This window comes from Branchiostoma floridae, chromosome 8, assembly GCF_000003815.2.
Source record: "Branchiostoma floridae strain S238N-H82 chromosome 8, Bfl_VNyyK, whole genome shotgun sequence".
Classification (NCBI taxonomy): Eukaryota; Metazoa; Chordata; class Leptocardii; order Amphioxiformes; family Branchiostomatidae; genus Branchiostoma; species Branchiostoma floridae.
In genome coordinates, this window is record NC_049986.1 from 704,295 (window position 1) to 727,453 (window position 23,159).

Below are 23,159 nucleotides of genomic sequence, written 5' to 3' on the forward strand. Positions count from 1 at the left end.
GTGACTTAGACATGTGAAGCCGGTCTCCTTACAGCTCATGAGGACGTAATCACTCACCCCCCGACTCTTTAAATGTATTCAATGCACCAAATGCACAAAGCATCATACATCGACATTGTACAAAACAACAACTATTCCTGGAATTCTTGCCACTCCATATATGCTTCACTATCAGGTTCGCCCCTATAGCGTCACTGGAAAGAGTTCGGAGACCCTACGGAATATGTACACAGTCAACTAACTTACACAGGTCACAATGTTGACAGTCCGATCATTTATCACTTGGAAGGATTGTGGCCTTTTGCATTAACTATACAAGTTATGAAATTATTTGCATAATTGTTATCTCTTAATGTTCCGCTTACCATAAACTGCATATGGTACAGGTATTTGAGTAGTACAATAATGGAAAGCACTAAAATATATATAGAAATTTTCACTTTATTGTGTACGTCACTGTGTACGCTACCTGTATACCAACTCAAATATCACGAAAATCCGTCGTTCCTTTGTTCAATTACTCTACGTGGAAAATTTTGACAGAATGCCCCTGCAGTTCCAGAGCAAGTTACAATGGAGGCCAAACATACACCACTTCTTCTTTACATCACAGGCTATCTGCCACAAAAAAACCAAGACCATGGCACGTCCAGAACAAAAGATACAAACAAAAATGGAAGTTGTGCTGCAGTATCAATGTCACATACCAGGGCACCCAAAGTCGACCCTGACCTTTGTCTTCGCAACACCTACCCACATATCAAATGTCATGTCAAATGTTATTGTAATCCATCAAGTGGTTCTTGATTTATGCTGACTACAAAAATACGAAAACACATACACACAGACACACCCAAAACTATATATATCTCAATTTTTCATGGAGATAAAAATCACGAAATTCACGACTAATGCTGTGATCCCCATGCAAATCCGGACTTACACTACCACCGGAGGCACTCATCGAGGCGCAGGCGTAGTAGCTCAGTTTCAGACGTATTATTGCAGGGTCAGAGAAAACAGCTCTATTGTTGAAAGTGAAACTGTTGCCTGCAGGTACCTTCAATTTGGAGTCGAACGGCTGCGGCGCAGACAGTCCAAGTCAAAATGCAGACAGCAGGGTTAGTTGTGCTGTATGTGGCGGTAGCCACCTTGGCACCTGTTACCGAGGCACAGTTCCCTAGCGTGTGTACCACGGCGGATCACCTGAGAAGTAAGGAGTGCTGTCCCGTACCTGCAGGCAGGCGCTTCACGCAGCCATGCGGCGGGCCTGGGCGGGGGAGCTGCCGGGTCATCCCCGATGGTACCATGAAGGTTTATGACCACAAGCCGAACTGGGCCCGAGACGACCGAAGCCAATGGCCCAAGCTATTCTTCAACCGATCATGTGCCTGCGAATTCCCGTTCTCCGGCTATGACTGCAGCAAGTGCGTTTGGGGGCGCTATGGGTCTGCCTGTGATGTCGCCAAAACTATCGTGCGGAAAAATGTCACAGGCCTTTCGTCTGAGGACAGAGTTAAGTACCAGACATATCTCAACAGAGCGAAGACCGTCGTGAGCGACTACGCCGTGGCCACGGAGTTCTATGACACCATGGTCAACTCTGATGGGATCAACCCGAGCTTTGTCAACGTTTCTGTGTATGACCTCCTCGTCTGGATGCACTACTACGCTTCACGAGAGACGATTTTGTCTCCAGACAATGACATTTGCAAGGTCGATGGTGACTGTGTGTTAGACATGGCGCATGACGCTGTGGGCTTTCTGACTTGGCATCGCGGCTACCTGCTAGAAATGGAGCGGTTAATCCAGGAGGTGAACAATGACCCCGACTGGGCCTTACCGTACTGGGACTGGACAGTGTCTGAACAGTGTGACATCTGCACTAACGACTTTGTGGGAGCCAACGACGACAACGGGAATCTGGACAGTGGGTCTGCATTCGCAGGGTGGGAGGTTCTCTGTACAGACTCGGAAGAACAACATAACATATTAAAACCGTGCGACCCCAACCACCGACGCGTACCACCTGAGAAGCTGAAGAGAAACCCGGGAACACAGGATAAAGGGAAGTGGGGAGATTCCATCGACGAACTACCTCGGAAGGAGGAAGTCGATTTTGCACTGCGTTTTGCGACGTTTGACAGCAGCCCTTTCGACAAGACCTCTGACTGCGTCTTCCGTAACTTAGTGGAAGGCTACGCGGACACAAAAACTGGCAAATATCGTCCGGATGATACAGGTAAGTCCATAGTAAAAGTTGTTGTCGCTTCTATTAGCTTTGAAAATAGTGGCTAACGTTTTCTCAATTTTAGCGTAGATGGGCTTTGCCGAATTGGTGGTAAATGCAGTTGTCCACTAGCCTGGGTATCATCCTCCATAGTGACCGCTGGCTCAATCTTTCCGAAGCCACAGATTTGCCCCTGTGTACTGCCGGATCGGGGGGGGGGGGGGGGGGGTTTACCCCTCGGTGTACCCAAAAATACCCCGGGAGCCACAAGGAGCCCCAGGGGGATAAGTCATACCCGAAAGTGCCATAAACCAGCCCGTGAGCTGCCGGTAGAGCACCCTTTTCCCAATAAGGACCGAAGCCTTAGCAAATGAATAGATTGAGTCAGCGGTAACCACGGTGGATGACACCAAGGCTAGTGGACAACTCAAACTGTCACTGAACAACTTTTTTTTTCAGATAGTTCTCTAAAACTGAGGAATTCGACTTTGTTCCTATTAAACAGGACCGAATGGAGAAAAGATTCCCGGGGCCCACACTCTCCACAACCACGTGCATCTCTACCTGAACGGCACCATGAGTGATGTACCCTCGTCAGCCAACGACCCAATCTTTTGGCTTCATCACGCCTTCATTGACCGTATCTTCGAGAAATGGCTGCGAAAGTTCAAGTCGGTGTTTACTATAACGTTATATTTTTTTGTTGTTTCAATTATAACTAAACCGCTTTTCTTGTTGGACCGGTCCGGAAAAACGGACATGAAAAAAAAAAATGAGTGGACTGCTAGATGTGGAATCGATTAGCCAATGAACAGATTATGTTCGCAGGCGTGTACACGTTTTGGGGCTTACCTGACCGAGAAAATTAAACTATGATAACAACGTTAGAGTTTATAGTCATTTCTACCAAGTAAGTTTCTGCAGTCAAACGTAGCGTTGTTTACATGAAGATAGGATGTCAAAGCTCCAGTGGAAAACGGACACTCCACCAAACAGATTTCTTTGTAGCGAAATGGACCATTGTTTTGAGTATCGCCCATTTACAAGTTTTCACAGACAGTTAGGTCCAGGTTCCTCTGGACCTGAGCCGGACCTGCACTAGTCCTGAATTTTCTGTGCCGGTACCCACTTCTGCACAACATATTTGCTAATGCCAAAGTCACCGACTATCAAATAAGAACGTTGGCTCAGGTGTCCCAAGCCGACGAAGTCAAACATGATTTGATTGGTTTTTCAGACCACAATGTGTTTTACACGTATTTGTCAAATGCTAGGTATTAACTTCATAACTGATATTCGTGATATTTTAGGTAGAATATTCATTTTTTTCTAACATCCGAGAAGGCTCAATTTTGAAACAGGTTATTGACTTGATATTCAGTTCACTATTTTAAATGTACAGGCAATTTTTCCTTTGACGTTTTCAGACACGAGAGCTTTTTTTTACAGTAAGCTTATAGCACATTTATGTTAGAATATTGCACTTGGCATGTCATCGGCTTCCAAGGATGGGCATGAAGTAATTTGTCTTTTCGTTCCAACGCAGACCTGCTGTTTCTGAGTACCCGCTAGATGGCGCTCCACCAGGCCATAACAGGGATGAGTACATCGTGCCTCTCTTCCCACCCTACACACACGAGTCTGTCTTCAAAGCGTCAACTGACTTGGGCTACGACTTTGAAGGAGTAGATGCTGACGGTGAGCATATTATTCTGAGTTTAGTTTATATAGCATATAACAAGCTTTTGATTACCCACACGTGCATGGTACATGTATTTAACTGGCAATCATTCTTCAGTTCTATTTTTGAAACGTATTCACTGACAATGTTCATGCATATTTTGAATACAGAAGTGACACAAACCATTATTAGCAGTTACAGCATTCATTTAGCCGCCTTTTCAATATGTAAAACATTTTTTCCTCCAAAGGAACATCTGATGGGGATGAAGAGGGCAACACCGACCTGGGGGAGTGTAAAAATGGGTCGGAAGCAGTCAGCGTTGTTGCTAGCATTGCCACGCCCTTGGCGACCATCTCCGCCATCGCTGGAGCATTGATCATCATATTACTCACCAAGAACTAACAGTAACACTTTTGGCTGTTTGGCACAATACATCAACCCCCTTTATGCATGCTTCAGGCACTTGATTGAAACTTAACGTTAGTATACATTTTCTGACAGAGTTTTACAGAGAAAAATGTTGGTAATGTTTGTGTGTGTGGCGTGTGTGTGTTTGTATATTTTTTTGGACGTGGTATGGTCTTGGTGTTTTTGGTAGCAAATTCTGGGCCCCTAGGATCTTGCTCTGGAACTGCAGTGGCATTTTTGTTAATTATTCAAGGAGGATAACATAACCAAAGGAAATACTTCAATAATTTCTATATTGGGCATACAAGTAGCTTAGACATAGATGTACACAATGAGATGCATATCATGCAAACAAGGACTCAATTCAACTGTTTTCCATAAGAACAAGCTGGTGAGTTTTAGTCAGATGTGTACATCTGTAAGGTTAGATGTTGGAATATTAGCTTGTGTTTGTGTACAAATGTATGTGACTATACAGTTCTATGCGCATTCATAGAAATTTTCAGTTACTAACAGTACAATGTTATACCATAGCATGTTATAGAAGTACTTGATACTGTAACACTGATTATAAAAAACAAAACAAACTTATCCCTCTTGTTGATAAAGACTGCTTTAATACATATGAAACAAGTATACAGTAGAACATATGTATGTACATCATAAATAGGTATGGCTTCGGCACTGGAGATACGTATGACAACATAAGAACAAAAGAAATATCATCGTATCATAACAAGATGTCAGCTCCTTTGCATCATTAACTTGTAAACCAAACAATGAGAAGTTCACAAATAAATAGTCTGCAATAATTCATAAATACAATGTTGATGTTTGCGGGCCATAATGAAAAACATATTTTTGCAGCAAAAGGAAACTGTTAACAATATGGAGATGCTAGTTAATAGGAACAATTTCCCTAAGAGAATAAGCTGCATTGGTGAATACAATATGACCATTAGATGCAGAGAACTTGCTTGGAAGACTTTTGCTACAATTGAAATATATCCAGATATGTTGATAATAGTCATCTGCTTTCTGCTACAACGGTTGATATTTTGCTGTACATTTCCACAACTTTATCCAGTCTTAACCTATATTAAATATAGATAATTCAACCCGTACGTTTACTTTTCGCATCAATATTGTTCTGGCTTCTTCCTGCAAAACCATTGTACAAACCTCTACAGTTGCTAACATCCTGGTTACCATAGCTTGCCTTTGAAAGTATCCTTCACCCTTATTGCTGAACAGAGCCTTGAGAAAAGTCTTTTGATGTGTATAGTTACTGTACTCTTTCCATATACTAGTAACCATCATTACATTTGGAAGGGTTGGGTTCTGTAATAAAGAGGTGTCTGAGGTATCTCTTCTGTTAAGTATGGGTGAAAAAAATTTAATTCATGAATTTATTTTATCACAGACTTAATCCTTTCACGATATGAAAGACACCATGAGTACACGTATGTACAATGTGACAACTTTTGTGTTCACTAGGGTAAGTTCGCCTGTCACTTGATAGATACATGTACATGCCCAATGTACATCATTTTCTTGCTCATGTTGGACAAGAAACAATTTCTCTCAGAAAAAAAATCTTCCTTTTGAAGCACAGATTATCACCATATGTAGAATTTAAGTCCAGTGCTCAACAGTCAATGATGTTGATGCACATGTACACCAGGGGGCAGGGTTTAGAGTTTTGGAAAAAAAGTTACTAAATCTTTAAAACTTCCAATGACCTTTAAAAACCTCCCATGTACTGAAGTTGACAATAGTTCCTAGACAGGTACTTTTTCTCGTAATCTTATAAAACTCAGCTTTTTAAGCAACGTCTTTTGCACAACAATGGCTTATAGAACTTTCCTAATGGCATAAACACTACGAGTTGTTATAGTATACAATATAATACAACAGCACACTGCAGTGTGGTGTGTCAGGAGGGTTCTGTGGTGGCAGGGGGGAGGGGTGGGGGGTGAGAAGAAGTATAACTGATGTTTGGGTTCAACCTCAACGTGCTGAGGGGGTCTGATACGTAACCTGGAAAAGAAACAAAAAATAAGTCAACATCACATTGTAACACATCCTAATTGCATTTTTACATCAAATTAGAAATTGAATGTTGACAAAAATTTCAAGAAAAATCTTACCATTTTTGTTTGGGCTGGGAAAGGTGGGCAGAACTTTTCTGATGTCCTCCATGGTCAGTCCCTGCGGTTTGCTGAAGGGATAAAATGGAAAACAATACACAAAAAGAATACAAATAGAAAGACAACATTTTTTTCCAAAATGCAGAATGTTTTCCCTCTCTCCATTACGCTCGTCCCAAAAGTAGTGCGTGCGAGTGAAAAAGAAAGAATTGGAGCTATGAATGGGGGTATTTGAGTAGCCTGACATGGCAGCCAGCCCAGGTAGATATCGCTGGCCAGGCCTGGTGCACAGCCCGGCCTTTCCTGTAAACCCTTTTCGCTGGGAGGAAGAAAGAAAAAGAACACACTGGCAAAAACAATTTGATTTGTCCTTCAGGAAAACTATGACTTCAAATAGTTGATAGGGCATAAGTGTAAAACTACTAAAAGCTAAGGGAAGCTATTAAAGTTGTCTCCAGGAGAGGGTCTGTATAAAATTGCGCCTTACCCAATCCCAGCACCGGCGGACTCCCACTGTTTCCTCAGGGCGTTGACATGGCCGGGCGTCGGGACTGTCCCGTTTTCCGCTGACGTGGCGGGGATGGGCGCCCCACTGGAAAATGTCACTGTTGTACCACTGATGGCAGCTGTCGCACTCTTTAGAAATGAAAAAAAATATTGAAGATGCAGACCAGCACAGTTTACATCAGCACCATTTTCAAAACTAAAATGGGTTTGACTTACAGTATACAAAACATAAAAATACATTGGCGAGTAATTTTTCACTAGCATTCATGTATACAACACACTTTTCCTGCTACTCTGTATGAGTTTGTGGCCTCCGCAGGGAAAAGATTAAAACTGCTGTTTGTAAGTTTATACTCTAAAAAAAGTCAAACGAGGACCTACCTCGACTGACTCCTTGCACTCTTGCAATTTCTTTACAATCTGTTTGAACTCTGGCCGCTCCTGAAAAAAGGAAGAAGCAATATTCATTTGACTGACGACTCACTCACATAATGAATGAATGAAAGACCTTTATTGTACATTCATGCCTCGACGGGCTAGGTACAGGTCACTGATAACAGACATGACTGATAACAGAATACATGTAACAAATATATGAAAAAACAACAGGATACAATTTAACTAGTTGAAGGTACTAAGCTAACAGGATGGTCGACATCTTCTCGCTTCTTTGTACAGGTGTAGATATAAGAACATATAATGTTTGATATAGAGGGTTTGTCTAGGCGCATCAAAAATAGAAATTTATCCGTTGCATTAAGATGTTCAAAATATGGGAACTCTTTTCTGATATATTCATAAAGCACAATCCGTTTATTATGGTACAATTTACAGTGTAAAATAAAATGCTGTTCATCTTCTACATGTTGTAGATCACAAAATTGGCAGACTCTATGCTGCAGAGGAGTGCGGTTGTGCCTTCCAGTTTCGATATGTAACTTGTGGCAACTAATCAGGAGTTTAGTGACAGCCAATCTGTGCTGTATGTTTTTCACCATCAGATATTCTTCTTCTTTATAAATAGTCTTGAATAATCTATAGGTTCGTAATTTGTTACCGAAAGATTTGTCCCGGTTGTCATTGTGTATTTCGGTTCTAAATGTTTGAATGTAAATATCCTTTAATCGTTGGCTGATGGCGTTGGTTATAGGTAATAGGTTTGTTCCTAGAGATATTTGAGATCTCCATATGTAGGCAAAACCGCATTCCTCCAGTATCTTACGAACGCCGGACGCCCAGCACTTATTTCCATTAGCATCTAGTTGTAATTGACAAGATAGGGCGTCGGCTTGTAGACTGTCAGCTGGCACGTTTTGACGGATTCTTAGAAAGTGTTTGATAGCGTTCAGGGAGGCTTCCAGTTGAATGGGGTACCTCCCTAATTCCGATCTTGTGGCAAGGTTAGATGCTGGTCTGGGGACATTTAGTGCTTGTTTGCAGAATTTAAGGTGAACAGATTCAATGGGCCAGGTTTTAGGGCTTTTAAATGCGCCCCATATTTCTGAGCCATAAAGTAGAATAGGTTTGACACATGCATCGAAAAGTTTGTTTCTAACAGGTAATGAGGCGGTGGCTTTATCTAAAGACTGCATAATGAAAAATATACCAGGTCCTGTAGACACAGATCTGTCAATTCAAATATAGCTGTCATATAACATAACAATAGGCATAACTGTTAGTTTGAATTTCTGTGTTTACTTTCCAATCATAACCTTTCCAGTTACTCAATCCCCTATCTGGATGTGCCTACTACCAACCAACAAAACACAACCTCCTTGGAAGAGGTAACAATATCATGAGACAGACTAAAGCATTTGTCAGTAGCCCTGTGGTACCTCAGGTGTGGGGTGCCAGCCTATCTGTAGGAGGTAGGTGATCTGTTTAGGGAAGGTGATGGCGATGGGAGGGCGGGTGTTCCTGTATGCCATGTCTGCTGCCGCTGCAGCTGGGGTGGGGAAAGAGAACAAACTTTGATTTAGTTATGAATTGTTTGAATACAATTCAATCTCTACAACTGGCTATAAAAAGGTATTCACTTCCGGATGTTTTGAGTGACATCCATCACGACACTTTCAGAATTTGAATATTGTTTACCTGGATGTCTGACCCTCACAGACGTTTGATTTAAATGATTGTACATATCTAATGCTGTTTCTCTACTAGGGCCACATGAAAGGCATTCAAAATTCATTACAAAATTCAATGTAAATTCTATAATAACATAGTACAACTGTAAAAAAACAACTTGTTTAACAACTTTTGACACATTAAAATCTCGCAAGCAAAGTCCTACATTATCAGTACTTCAAACATCATTCCTTGAAATTTTACAGGGCCCCTGAACATCCTTTCCAAAGTTGGCAATCTGCATGTACAATTGTGCATGCTTGTATTTACTGAGACTAAATCATGCATTGTATTTACCAAGAATCAATCCTCCAGCGCTTTAAGTCTTAACTTCAAATACAGTAAAGACAATTACATGTACATTCTATTTCTTATTATGTACAATGTGCAACAGTCTCACAGAGGCAATTGGTTATGGAAAATTAAGATGAAGAGAAAAACTTGAAGATGTCAAGGCCCTTACCTGGCTTAAGGTGTGCGAAGGGCAGCTCTCCTGCTAGGAGTTCCCACAAGACTAAGGAGTAGCTGAAGACGTCTGCTTTGATGCTGTACTTGGTGCACTGGGTAAATACTTCAGGTGCCATCCACCTTAGGTTCTGCAGGGGACAGGAACACATATGATGTTACCTTGACATACCATGCAGTTCCTGACAACATTACGAAAAATGTACACTTAAAATGTATTCAGTAAAAGTGCTACAAATTATAATCATCATAAGAGACCCATAAAAGGGCATGTTTTGGCAGCTGTATTGTTCACCTTTGATTGCAATGAGTCATGACATTGTTATTCAAAAATTTCAAATTGTCTGGCTGACTAACTTCCAATGAATATTACATGCTAACACCACACTCCATAAAATGCAATTGTAACAGTCATACATGTATGTGTGTATAAATGTATTAAAAAGACAATCGAGAAAGAACCAAGCTACTATGACATGTTCTATTTCCTATAAGTGAGTTTAAGCACTGGAAATACGATTTTGTATTCACGTCCATACATAGTGATGAAAAATTCCTTACCCCTGGTTGTTTTGTCATGTTTTCATCGTCCTGAGACTTCAAAAATCTTGACTCTGGGAAAGAAGAAAGACTTATTCATGAGTACTACTGTGTTACGTTCACTTTTGTCCATGGGGTGACCGACAAAATGTATATCCGTTGTATTTAAAAACAGGATATTTATAGAGTCGACTGATGGTGGTCTCAAAAATGCAATATTTTCAAAGTATAATTGCAGCTTGAAACCACCATCCGTTAAATCAATATCCCTAAATGCTCTGAACTTTTAAATAATGGATATAGGTTACCCTGCGGATAAAGGTGAACTTGCATTACCAGGAAACAATAGAAATGTTTTCACATAGAAATATAACATATATAATACTAAAATAAAGCATTGAAAAGATGACAGTGTAATAAGAGAGAAACTTACCACCAAAGTCTGCAACAACAGAATGTCCGGATTCATGCAACAATATATTGTGGCTGCAAAGCAAAACATACATGTCACTCATGTTAGAAAGTGTGTATTATAAAGTAAACATACTAGTATATCAAAGACATATACCACACAATATTACACGATATATCAGTCATTGGTAACTTGCAATGGTTTTAAACATAATATGAGCTGTAAATTACACTGACGTGTGAAAGTACACAATGCTGAAAGATACAATATAAAGTGATGTCTGAAAGCAATGAAGGATCTTGTGTTTAAAGGGGCATTCCACTCCAGAAGGGAGTATTGTTTTCCAATAGATAATGTGTCAATGAATACATAATCAGCCGAATTTTGTGGAATTCACCTTGGGATGAATTACGTGATGTGTGTTTTATAAAACAATAATGACACTCAGTAAACCCATGCAGACCCTACCCATGCATTCCCTATACGCATAGACACTTTGTTTATCGTGCATATGTTCGGAATAAATGAGGTACACTAAGCACACTGAGAAGGCAAATTGCTCATAACATAGCAAAGAATACAAGAACAAGACCAGATTTCTTAGCGAACCTGAAATTAGTTTTGTAACCTTACCTAAAAGTTCTGCATTGTATTCAGCCATAGCATTAATTCAATTAGAGGGTACTTGGGGAGTTTAGTAAAACATTGAATGCTTTTGAGGCATGTGGAGCAACTGGGTACTTTATCGTATAATGTGAAGTAGTATGCAGTTATTACTTCCTAAAATTGATATCTATCGGAAAACAACACTCCCATGTGGAGTGGAATGCCCCTTTAAGGTAACATTTCTACACTGATCATCTTAATTCTCTGTTCATAACATGATTGCACAGGCTCACCTGTTTAGATCTCTATGTATGATAGGTTGTTTCAGGTTGTGTAGATACTCCATTCCCTTGGCTACATCTAAAGCTACTGTAATCTTGGACTGGAGGTCGATCACTCTGTAAAAATAAAAAAAATACTGTTTGGCTAGACCATTTTGGTGATAACATTAGAAACAGATATTGTTGGCCCAGCATATCTTTGCTGCAATGTATATGATATGTAGTATTCTGTCTTGTAATACTATTCTGCACATGAACCTGTATCTGACATATACCAGTATACTGTATCTGATATCTGACAGTATAAACTAATTGCGATCTGACAAGTGTGGTGAAATTGTCTTTCTTAGGTAAAATCACTGGTAAGGGGCCAAAGCAATCAATGCTCTGAGCATTTTCGTCCATGTTCTAACTACATTGTACAGATTTCAAATTTGTTGCATGCATTATTTCTGTGACAACCTGCTATACTTCAAGTTCAACGACATAGGATCATGGTTGTACTACCTAGGGTCCCTGTCCTGGTAGCTGAAAGGCAAGTAGGCAAGCAGGGAAGTTATTGCATTCCAGGAAACATGCAAATTCATTGCCAAATAAGGGCTTGATGTCCAAATATAGGATACAACAAACATGTAATACTGTAACAATTTGATCCCAACATGCAACAGACTCTTTAACATAGAGAGTGTACAACATGTAAATTTCTCTTTTTTTTTTGTCTTGATCTATTCTTTTATCAAGAAATCTGTAGGACAACATGAAAGGGTACCAGAAGGGAAACTAATGATTAACAGTTAATGACCAAAAGTTTACATAAAATTGAACAAGAGACACAGTGAAGTAGAAATAAAATGAAAGTTGTTTACCAAATGTATGATTTCCAACTAATTCAATACATGTGTGAGTTACAAAAATGTACCAGTTTAACAGTTTACATATACTTTTGACAGTGAAGCAGAAATAATATCGAAATATTTTGCAAAATGTATAACTTCCAACTGATTCCAGCATAACGCATAAAACTGAACTTTGCAAACATAGGTGTGTGTTTCTCATCGCATGTACTTAATGTGTACATCTATGTCTACAGTCATGTACAATCCTAATTTTTCTGTTCCTGCTAAAAAACTGTACCTGACCTTTGACCTTGTTTCCTACCTTTTCTGCTCATGAAGCAGGCTGAACAATGACCCTCCTGAGACGTACTCTGTCACTATGGCAAATTGCTGAAAAGACACAATGTGCATCTATTAGTCAATATCCAATGCTACATGTAAGCAACTGTAACACAAGGTTTCCTGTAACAATACATGTACAACTTGAATGTGCTGCTGTCTACTTCACAACTAACTGATGAGAAAACATGAAGCCAACATGAAATGCAGTATCACACTCTTGTCTTAGGGCACAAAATGATGGCACCCCTGTTTTGAATAATTCTAATGATACTTCAGTCAAACCTATCCTAAGCAACCACTCAAGGGACTGAGCGAAAATGGTTGCTAAGGATAGGTGGTTGCTCGGGTGATTTTTGTTAGAAGGAGAAGAAAAAAACTAGACAAGAGAAACAGTGTTTTCTATAATTCATTTTTGGGGTAACTTTTCAGTGTTACCAAGACGTAACATACCCAGATTGCTTGGCCAGGTGGTTGCTTCGCCAGGTTTGTCTTTCTAACAAAGCATTAGGCCACACCAATTTAATTTCTTGGTTCACGGATTTTTTCATAAAAAATATGGAGCGAGAGGGCAAAATAAAAATAAAAATAAAAATTGTAAAATGGTTGGGGTAAAGGTAACGGCTAACATAAAAGAATAAAAAGTTTTCAGCTTGAAAAAAGTACGAAAACACTATTACTGTACAGTAACAGCACCTGTAACCACACTTTAAGGAGCTTATGATATAAAGGCCAATTTGCTACACCAGAAAGTCAGTGAATGGTTTCATTAATGGTGAAAATTTGCTGAGTGGTAGTTTTTATTTTTATTTTTATTTTCCAAAAAATTGGAGCGAGCGAATCCGTGAACCAAGAAATTAAATTGGTGTGGCCTTATAATTGCCATACCATGATGTATATCTAAACATTGCTAGCCAGTGTTTCAAGGCTTGAGAGGGACTTACACTTGGGTCCTCGAGACAGGCTCCCACAAACTTGATGACGTAGTCGCTGTTGAGTTTACACAGGATGGAAACTTCCCTGCAGAACATGTCCACATCGGACTTGGCACAGAACGCATTTGCACGATATCTGAAAAAAAATTGGGGAAAAGATTAGTCAAGCAAAATACACCCCTTCAAGAAAGACTCTTGGTTTAGCCACAAAATAAGATGTAATACTGTACACAAACAAGTCAAAAACTCTTTTTAGCTAGACCAGGGCTTTAGCCAGCTCGAATTTTTTTTCCGTCAGCCAATTCCAATTGTCGTGAAAACCGCGAAAATTAATTTTCCCTATGACACTACAAAGTAGTAAATGTTGCCATTGAGACCTTGAAAAACCGGTTTTAATGAGATTATCGTATTCAAAAGAGCGCTGACACACATTGGCAACAATCATAGTAATAGCAAACAGTAAAACAAACAGTGTGTGGCTTTTACGGCCGTGGACGGCGTCCCCAAGCCGCCCGTGGCTTCCAACAAGGATTTTTGTCCTTCAAGGTTGACGGATTGGTTTTAAAATTTTTCCGTCAGACGCATCAAATTTCCGTCAATTGACGGAAAAACGGACGCTGGCTAGACCCCTGAGCTAGACACATCAATAGTTTGGGTGGCACGGAAAATTCAGGTACAGGTACAGTCCAGGTCAGGAGGATCAGGTCCAGGCGTGGAAACTTGCACATGGCTGATACTCAAAACAATGGTCCATTTCGCTACAAAGGATTCTGTTTGATGAATTAGCTGACGTCCAGATGGCATTTTAAAATCCTATCTTAATGTAAAAAAACACTGCCTCTGCCGTTTTAGACCAAAATTCGACTGACAGGTAGAAACTTGGTAAAAATGGCTATCAACACTTCAATTTTGTTATGTCTTTGGACTTATAAGCCCTAAAACATGTGAACGCCTACTGGTATTATCTATTCATTTTCTAATCGGTCCAACATACATTTGTAGCTACACAGCACAGCAGGTAGTAGATATCATCCATACCTTTTTACAGCAACGGTTGTCCCCTTGCACTTCCCTTTGTAAACCTTCCCAAAAGACCCTGTGGAAAGTGTTTTCATAAATTTTAAAATGACAGAATACCGTTTCATCTAGGCAAGGAATTTGTCTTCTGAAAATCTCTTTTTAATGAGTTCAAGCATCAACAAAAAGTAAATTAAATTTTATTTTACTTGAATGTGATGGAGAAAAATCATTCATCAATTCATACTTCAAGCAAATACATGTAGTGCTGCATGCACAAGCAAAAATTAGCAATGCACAATTGATACCAGGGTCATAACACAGTACAGTGCAGGCCGAGAAATATGCATCACTTTAATTACGCAATCTTCAAAGTGCGTTCTGTGAAATTTTGCAAGGCATTCTGCAAAATTACACTAAGTCTTGTACTTACCACTGCCTATTGTTTCCTGAAACTCTATATCCCCTATCTGAAGGTGAAACTTCTGAGGTAAGGTTGACCTGAGATGAAGTACATCAATTTTCTCTGCAAACAAATAAAAAAAAAACACAAAAACATTCAATCATAGGCCTCACATTATGACATACACTCTGCAATATTCAAGTGAGTGAAGGAATAATCTTTATTGCTCGACAGTTGTGCTTGGTACAATACATGGTGACAATGACAAAGCAATCAATACAATAATACTACTGGTAGTCTATTCTAAGGTCTTCAGGAATATGGACATGAATGGCATTATATGTACTATACATGCATTATGACATGCGATAGCAATTCATATACAATGCACAAGACTAGTATACTGTAGTACTTTTACTCGTCACTAGCTACTGAACAGTACAAAAACGTTTCTCAGAAAGGACATTAAAACTATTGAGAAACCCAATGTTGGTCCAACTTTTAATATTCACTTTTCCCCATTCTAGCCTTGGTTGTTCTTAACCCTTAAACTGCCAAACCCGGACATATCCGGCACACATATACATGCCGTGTGTGCCAAACCCAGATATGTCCGGGATAGCGTATTCCCCGAAGTAGCAGCTTTGTGCGCGTGTACGGTGTAGAGCGCGGACCCCGGAAGTTAGGGACTTCGGCCTTGTTTGGGGGTTTTTTTTGGAGGTCAGCGGCCAACCCTGGCACTAATAGCATTTTATTGGGCTGAAACTCTGGCAGTTTGAGGGTTAATTTCTACAATTACTTATTCAAAAGTAAAGGATTATGTAATATGAAATGTGCCTTACCTTTAGTAAGACTGCGTAATTTTCCCAGAGGTGACGGTACTGATACATAGGACCCATCTATAGAACAAACACAGTGTCATTGACAACAGATCTAAGATAGAGAAGTACACGGTAATTATGAAAATCTTAGCCAACAAAAGTACCTGAAGTTAGCTGACCCTGATGAAGAGGTCAATAACCCCTGCCCAAGAGATTGTGTAAACACATGCTAGTAACAGAGTCAGTGTATTGAAAGTCATTGTCTTGCTCATTTTTCTAACATTTTAAGCATAAAATAAATGCAACATTCAGTATCAAACTTATTTTCAGCATCATATTTATCTGAAATAATATTTCTCACACAAAAATCCTGAAAGTGAAAGACTTACAAGGAGGAAAAGTAACCCAGAATTAACTTAAACGTACTTAGAAATTCACAACTTATTCATGTATAAAACCCCTGTAACAATATGTGAAATAAGATCTCTATTTGACTTCATACTTCAATGCACAATCAATGTTGTTTTTCTTCCACACACAGGCTGAATTGTCTACCCCATATGTACATATTCATATTTTCCTGCACATGTTATTACCGACACGTAGCAGCACCTTGATTGGTCTGGTGAGGCAACAACAATGCAGCTATTGTTTCAAGACTCTCTCATAATTTCTTCCATTCGATAACAATATCCCTTTGAAAAATCTTGAGACACAATGACATGAACCAGTTTGGTGGCCCAAAGAAATTTCGAGAAAGGCTCGCTTTTGTTCAGAGCTGAGACGACATTTCAGCAGAGAGGCCTTTTGTGTGCAGGTAAGTTACTTCTATTGTGCAAAGTTCATTTATACTTTGCAGGTGTTAAGGATTTTGTAATATGATTTCTGTAACGATTCCATACAGAGTGCTACAATTCCTTTTTTTCTGGAAGCCTTTCTTTCTAAAGCTGCGTCATACTTCCAGTAATTTTGTTTGCATCATATGTAAACTGAAAAGTACAACATATTGTGTAGATTATAAAAAGGCATTTGATTATCCAAGTGTTGAACAAAATATGCTTACTAATACTAGGAAAAAATTGAAACCAAATTTTTTCAGGTTATGGCTCTGTAGTCCAACAACAAGTGATTTGTGGAGACTTTTCCAGAATAGATTTATTTAGAAATTCAAAATTGTCTTTCATACAATCTGCAATGAACTCACTGCATACTGTATGTCTTGTACTATAGTGACAGATCCAAGATGTCACCCAAAGTGCGGATCCTGACACTGCTGCTGTTTGTGCCCTGGGTCTATGGCACCAACCTAGACTCCTACCCACGCCCTAATGCGTCCTACGTCGCCATTCCCACCAAGATCCCCAACGGCACCCAGATTCTGGAACTCTCCGACCACAACATTGCCACTCTCACCACTGGTTAGTTCTGATTGATAATTTTGTCATTCCAACCACAAACAAGCCTATCTTTTACAACAACGTATTTAAAAAATCATCAACTAAAAGTGAGCTGTATTATGATGACAGCAACACAATGTACACTTTAGTTATTTTTTGTTCACACTTTAACTTAAGCTACACGTGTAATGCAGGGCAATCTATATCCATTGTTTTTTGCATTTTGCGACTTGCAGTCGCAAAATGCATTGTCGCCAGAGTATTCGCTGTTGTGAAGTTGGAATCTTGGAATGAACGGACCTGTCCAATCTATGCCATACATTTGTACACTTCCCTTTTAACAACATGTTAGGACTAGCTCAATGGTAGAGTTTACGCGTTGTAATCCAACGCTCCGGGTTAGATTCCGTGGACGGAAAATTTTTCAACTTTCTTTAAAAAAATTACAGAGCTCCAATTTTGGGTGCACCTGGGTGCACATGCACCCAGTATTTCGAGCCCTGCCATTCAATACCATTCAAAATTTTATCCATACATTGTGTGAACAGAAAAAAAGAGCAGTGACAAGGGAAGAATTCTCAAGCTGTAACAATATATTAAACAGATCCCCAAAAATAAAATAAACAGTTGAAATCATTGTTTTCCTTGTTTCCAGGAGGTTTCTCCAACCTGAGGGAACTGCTGAAGCTCGTGATGCAGAGGAACATCATCTCTACCATAGAGAAGGATGCCTTCAAGGGACTGGACAAGCTACAGGCACTGGACCTCTCCTTCAACAAGCTCTCCTCTATCGAGCTCTACCACTTTGACAACCTTCCTATGCTCAAGTATCTCAACCTCAAGGTACCTGTATCTGCAAATCAGATTCTGTATCTATACAGCTGTTGGCGTGGCGTAACTGGTAGAGCGTTCGGCTCGGAATCGAAAGGTTCCGAGTTCGATTCCCACCTTGCCCCAACGTTGTGCCCTTGGGAAAGGCACTTAACACGACTTTACTTACGGTGGAGTGACGCCCACCGAGCCTCTTCGGCTAATCTGTCTAACTGTGCGCCAAAAACACACTACGGATTTGGTGCGTCGATGTGTCAACATCTGCACATTGACTTCCGCCAAGAACCGTTAAATTTTTTTGTTGTTGGCATAATTGCCCTTTAGCATTACACACTAGCTTAGGTAATGTGAAGAGAACAAGTTTTACAAGAACTCAACTACAGCATTGAGTCTCTACCATTTACATCATTATAGTGTTAAGTGTTGTGACAGTTGTTTACTTCAGTCCTAAGCTTATGAATCGTGATTAGCTCAATTTGATATTCATTGTCTGCTCAGCACATGCAAAACGTCATGTGATTATGTATTAATATTGTGTTGGTCTACTGTTTTAAAGATTGGCTTCATATATTTATGTTATATGATATCTTGCTGGGGTATTCTAACTTTTTCTTTCTTCTTCTGCCTGTGGCCAATCAGAGTTTAGGATAAATATTAGCTCAGCATGTTATTGTGAATAAGAGAAATTTTGTTCAGGACACTCGCACACAATATCATAGGGCCACTTATACTAATGGTACAGTGTTGTATGCAAGTAGCTTGACAAAAGGCTACAGAGGAAACATCACTTTGTCAAAATTGTTGCCTTTCTAGTATAAAAAAATATTATACATCACCTAGACTATGCTGTCCTTCTAAAATTTCCAAAGGACTTTTGATTTTTTTTTTTGAGGTTCACAATTGAGTAGTGTGTTAATAATCTATAGTGGGACCGCGTGGCACGATCGGGAGCGCGTTGGTCTCAGGCCCGAGAGGTCCCAGGTTCAAATCCGCTTGCCGTGTCACCGATCTTGTGCCCTTGGGAAAGGCACTTTACACGACTTTCCTCACCTATCTCAGGTGTAAATGAGTACATAGCTTCGGCTAGTGGCAGTGACAGGCCTTGTTGTGGTGACAGGCCATGGGGGCATGTTCGGGCATGACGCACCCGCCATGACACACGAGTCAGGGGTAGGAGGAACCCCTTCACATCCTTGGTCGGAAGTCCTCCTAGGAGACGGAAACTCCAAATAACAAACCTGCATCTGCTGGGGCCGTCTTACACGTTGCAAACAATTGCCCCTGTAGGACTAAGTGCGCCAGTGGACGAGAGGGTGGAGAAGGAAGTGCACACCCCTCCTTCACCTTAAAAAGTGCAGGCCAGGCAGACGGGTCACCTTAAACCCACCCTGTCTGCCTCCATTGTCTTCCGAGACAGACGGATGCCAAAACATAATAATCTATACAACTGTATAAACATTAATTTGAATTTCATTATGTCAATATGTATTAAGACTATTGATCAAAGCTCATTTCCCCCAGACCAATGCCATCCAGTCCATCACCCCCGGCTCCCTGGCACCCCTCCAGAACCTGCAAAACCTCATCCTCCAGGGCAACCAGCTCACAGATGCACCCTGGGAAGAGCTGCGCGGTCTCCCCAAGCTCCTCACCATCGACCTGAACAGCAACAACCTCCAGACCGTTCCCGAGGGGATCCACACCGGCTGGACCTCGCTCCAGTCGCTCTTCTACCACGACAACCCCTTCCACTGCGACTGTCGGCTCCGCTGGCTCAAGAAGTATGTCCAGGGCGATCTGCTGGGCATGCTGCACTACCGCTGTGCTACTCCTAAGAGTCTCCAGGGGGCGTTCTTGGCTGTGGTGTCAGCAGCTGCCCTGGTTTGCACCAAACCAAGCATCTCACACTGGGAGGCGGTGGTGTCTGTGAAGGTGGGGGAGAGAGCCACTCTGGTGTGTCAGGCTGACGGTGACCCCGAACCCGAAATCACTTGGACAACCCCAGGCGGGACAACCATCAAGCAAGGCAAGAGTGCGGGCAAGATGGCGGTCGGACCCCACGGCACCCTGACCATAACAAAGGCTACACCGGAGGATGGAGGGGCGTACATGTGCACCGCAAGCAACGCCGAAGGTCAGGACACCAAGGTCACAAAGGTCAAGATCGTTGTGGAAGAAAGGAAGATGTCTGCCACCAACGCCACCTCGGGAGCGTCCATGTGGGAGAGTCCGGAGTTTGGCGTCTCCATGGGGATCGTCGCCATCCTGGCCCTGACCCTGGGTCTGATCGGCATCGCTGTGTTCCTCCTTGTAAAGAGCAAGTGCGAGAAGGTCAAGCCTGTGGAGGTCAACCCAGGAACAGAGAAGCCAACTGGAGACAAGCAGGAGAAGGAAGCAGAGAAGCCTGCTCCACTCAAGGAGGATGCAGTCAAAATGTCTGATGTGGAGAAAGGCCAGGAAAACCCTGGCTACCAGGCTACTAAGGAGAAGGAAGAGAAAGACAAGCCTGCCCCCCTGCAAGTCAGCGACATGGGCAATGTGTGAGAAACAGGATTCCCAAATTGCAAGGTTTTGGTGATCTGTTTTGGTCAGAGTAGGAAAATGGAAATGAAAAAGAAATCAGACAGCACAATGTAATTGTTATAACAACCCAAGAGAGTGCCCAGTAGACACAATGTCATATTGTAAAATTGTTGTTTTTAGCCTGCAAAACTTTTGGATATTCTCTCTGCAATTTCAAAATTTTCAGGCAAAGTACAGGCTGTATAAGTGTTGTCCTTTTCGGTCCTGTTTTGTAATAGAAACAACTTCTTTCATCTCAACATTATTTCTGCACCATCCCTGCCTATGTCAGTTAGCTGTATATGCTCCTTCCTTGTCCATCCCCTACCGGTACCATTAATGAACTGTCCCATAAAAGAGAGCCTCTACCCACCACTTCCACCTTGTGAATAGTCCCCACATGCTGACTCATCCTGTGGTCTCTTGTGGTGTTTCAGTAACGTCACTATAGCGTCATGACCTGTGTAATAAAACATCAAACATAATGTCAGTAAAATTTGAACCTTAAGCAGAATGTAATAAACAATATAGAGATACTTTGTAGTCAACATGTTAAGGATTTTTCTAATTGAAGTGCATATATAAAAACTTTTAAAATGTCACAGCACAAGATTTGTGGTAGACAATAGAAGTTTGTAATTTTGGTTTATTGAATAAGTTTCATAATCTAATTTACTCCAGACACACAATACTTTTGTGGCACAACACTTAGTATTGATGCAATTGTACAACATGTAACATTCATGTTAATGTTTTGTAACATGCACTCTTTCTTAAACTGTAATATACTAAATACATTGTATGTATCACCAATTTTGTGCATTCAGTTGTGCCTTACTAGTAGTCATTACAGCATATTTACTAGTTTGGCATGCAAATTTTCTCCACTGTCTACAATTATGAAACGATAGCATTTCGTAACCAAATATTAAGTATTGTATTGATTGATCAGCAAAATGATAACTGTAAATTCATTTACTTTCCCTGTGGTTTTATTTTGTGGTAGGAGGGGAAAGAAAGTCTTCACAGAGTTTTAAATTTGCCATTGAAACAATACTATTGTATAGTAGAATGAAAAAAAATACATTCACTGTGTTATGATTTCAGAAGATGTGACAGCAAAAATCATGAAAACAAAGTTACCCTAAATATTTCAAAATTTACCATGAGACAAACTCTGAAAAGCAGAAGCTCAGATTGATAACATTCTTACCCCTTTCATAAGCCCACATCAGGCAAGTCTGGTTTTGCTGATCCTTCTCCTCCCCTTCTACTGACGGCTCCTGTTGCCTAGCAACCAGGTTCATGTCCGCATTGTTGTCCAGGAGAAACTGGACCAGTCGAATGTGGCCATGGTAACAGGCACTGTGGAGAGCTGGGGTGGGGAGGGGGGCAATGTCAGACAGAGGCAGTAGTACTAGTAATCTACAATGTACTACATTGCACAAAATGTATGTGAAAAAGTGATAAAATAGCAGAGAACCTTCTGCATCACTAGCAACTCTTAACGTCATAGTTCTGACATTGGTTCAACAGCTTGACAATGTAAAAAAATGTAACTTATAGCTGAATATGAACAAAATGCACTCAGAAAATAATGTGAAGAGTTAGGCTGTTCATTGGAGTGGTTATTTGTTACATGTTCCAGTGGACTGTGTACCAACAAGCAAAGGTTTCATCGAAGTGACACAAAGTGTAAAAAAGGTAAAATGCTGGTAGAACTCAACCTTCCTGTTTCCTAATCTCCTAAATACCCAATTAAAATCTGATGCAAAAAAAAGCTACCTAAACAGGCGGAAGCGGGGGAAGCTTGTGGTAAAATGGAAAGTTTTGAATTCAGCTTCTCCTGGTTCTAGGTTGGAAGACGAGTGTTACCAGGGATAAACAAGTCCACTAGCCCTATTGTCCAGGGCAAGCGAAAGTGCTGTTTGGGCAAGTGCATAACCTACCCTACTTGTCCGATCGGGCAAGTAAGATTTTTCCATTGATCTTAGTGCAATTTTAATATACTTGTTACTTTTTACAGTCATGACATCAAGCAATTGTCTACAGAGAATTCCATTGCTGGAAGTGTAAATGCATATACTAGTAACAGTGACATTTGAATTTTGGGCAAGTGAAAAATCGGTTCAGGCAAGTACATTTTTTATGTGCTTGCCCGATAGGACAAGTGGATTTTAGAAAACTTGTTCAACCCTGGTTACCTGTGTGCCCGTCCTGTCCCTGGTGGTTAACACTGACATCTTCCTGTCCTAACAGGAACTTCACCAGCTCCAGACTCCTCCCATTGGTACAGGCACTATGGGGGGGACACAAGGGACATGAACACTTGGACAATTACTAATCATAAGAATAGGTCACATATCAATCAGTCAGATCATCTAAAAAATTGGGGAACTTCCAGGTCAACACATAAATGACGTACTGCAGTGTGCGAAATACTTTTCTGGGCCAGGTTGTACAATCTCTTTTCAACAAGCACAATGAACAGAGGACCACGGCTTTACGTGCTGTCCTAATACCCCCCTCAAATGTAGCGAAAATCGATCGGACGAAGAGTCTGCGAGCTCTAAATTACGAGGAGGCATGAGCTTGACGGGAAGGGGGA

At 40.7% G+C, this 23,159-nt stretch overlaps 3 protein-coding genes across 5 annotated transcripts in view; 2 read left to right on the top strand and 1 right to left on the bottom strand.

The window, feature by feature from the left end:
* Window positions 1–1,021: 1,021 nt before the first annotated feature.
* On the top strand, window positions 1,022–4,737 carry LOC118420461 (tyrosinase-like). Its single transcript, XM_035827278.1, has 4 exons — window positions 1,022–2,242; window positions 2,736–2,901; window positions 3,777–3,928; window positions 4,162–4,737. The coding sequence occupies exons 1-4, from the start codon at window positions 1,108–1,110 to the stop codon at window positions 4,314–4,316; spliced, it is 1,608 nt and encodes a 535-aa protein (XP_035683171.1). The 5' UTR covers window positions 1,022–1,107; the 3' UTR covers window positions 4,317–4,737.
* Window positions 4,738–4,929: 192 nt separating this feature from the next.
* The window catches only part of LOC118420438 (serine/threonine-protein kinase TNNI3K-like), a 27,317-nt gene continuing 9,087 nt past the window's right edge, over window positions 4,930–23,159 (bottom strand). For 2 of the 3 annotated variants that reach the window (XM_035827231.1, XM_035827233.1), the window contains exons 9-26: window positions 22,756–22,850; window positions 21,765–21,926; window positions 20,925–21,011; window positions 15,783–15,839; window positions 14,971–15,063; window positions 14,559–14,616; window positions 13,530–13,656; window positions 12,569–12,636; window positions 11,918–11,938; window positions 11,423–11,527; window positions 10,545–10,597; window positions 10,133–10,185; window positions 9,570–9,702; window positions 8,815–8,924; window positions 7,361–7,420; window positions 6,960–7,108; window positions 6,473–6,543; window positions 4,930–6,362 (exon numbers count right to left, since the gene is read on the bottom strand). In XM_035827231.1, the coding sequence (XP_035683124.1) occupies window positions 6,259–6,362; window positions 6,473–6,543; window positions 6,960–7,108; window positions 7,361–7,420; window positions 8,815–8,924; window positions 9,570–9,702; window positions 10,133–10,185; window positions 10,545–10,597; window positions 11,423–11,527; window positions 11,918–11,938; window positions 12,569–12,636; window positions 13,530–13,656; window positions 14,559–14,616; window positions 14,971–15,063; window positions 15,783–15,839; window positions 20,925–21,011; window positions 21,765–21,926; window positions 22,756–22,850 (1,606 nt within the window). In that variant the 3' untranslated portion in view covers window positions 4,930–6,258. The remainder of the gene's footprint in view (window positions 6,363–6,472; window positions 6,544–6,959; window positions 7,109–7,360; window positions 7,421–8,814; window positions 8,925–9,569; window positions 9,703–10,132; window positions 10,186–10,544; window positions 10,598–11,422; window positions 11,528–11,917; window positions 11,939–12,568; window positions 12,637–13,529; window positions 13,657–14,558; window positions 14,617–14,970; window positions 15,064–15,782; window positions 15,840–20,924; window positions 21,012–21,764; window positions 21,927–22,755; window positions 22,851–23,159) is intronic. The other variant, XM_035827234.1, reaches the window with a different exon arrangement.
* On the top strand, window positions 15,857–20,918 carry LOC118420473 (immunoglobulin superfamily member 10-like). Its single transcript, XM_035827298.1, has 4 exons — window positions 15,857–16,578; window positions 16,992–17,179; window positions 17,814–18,001; window positions 19,511–20,918. The coding sequence occupies exons 2-4, from the start codon at window positions 17,005–17,007 to the stop codon at window positions 20,531–20,533; spliced, it is 1,386 nt and encodes a 461-aa protein (XP_035683191.1). The 5' UTR covers window positions 15,857–16,578; window positions 16,992–17,004; the 3' UTR covers window positions 20,534–20,918.

Bases quoted from the DNA above. Each gene is read 5' to 3' on its own strand.
- LOC118420461 (XM_035827278.1), top strand. From the start codon at position 1,108: ATGCAGACAGCAGGGTTAGTTGTGCTGTATGTGGCGGTAGCCACCTTG. The intron at 2,243-2,735 runs GTAAGTCCATAG...CCTATTAAACAG, and splicing joins ATATCGTCCGGATGATACAG to GACCGAATGGAGAAAAGATT. The intron at 2,902-3,776 runs GTCGGTGTTTAC...GTTCCAACGCAG, and splicing joins AAATGGCTGCGAAAGTTCAA to ACCTGCTGTTTCTGAGTACC.
- LOC118420473 (XM_035827298.1), top strand. From the start codon at position 17,005: ATGTCACCCAAAGTGCGGATCCTGACACTGCTGCTGTTTGTGCCCTGG. The intron at 17,180-17,813 runs GTTAGTTCTGAT...CCTTGTTTCCAG, and splicing joins CATTGCCACTCTCACCACTG to GAGGTTTCTCCAACCTGAGG. The intron at 18,002-19,510 runs GTACCTGTATCT...CATTTCCCCCAG, and splicing joins TCAAGTATCTCAACCTCAAG to ACCAATGCCATCCAGTCCAT.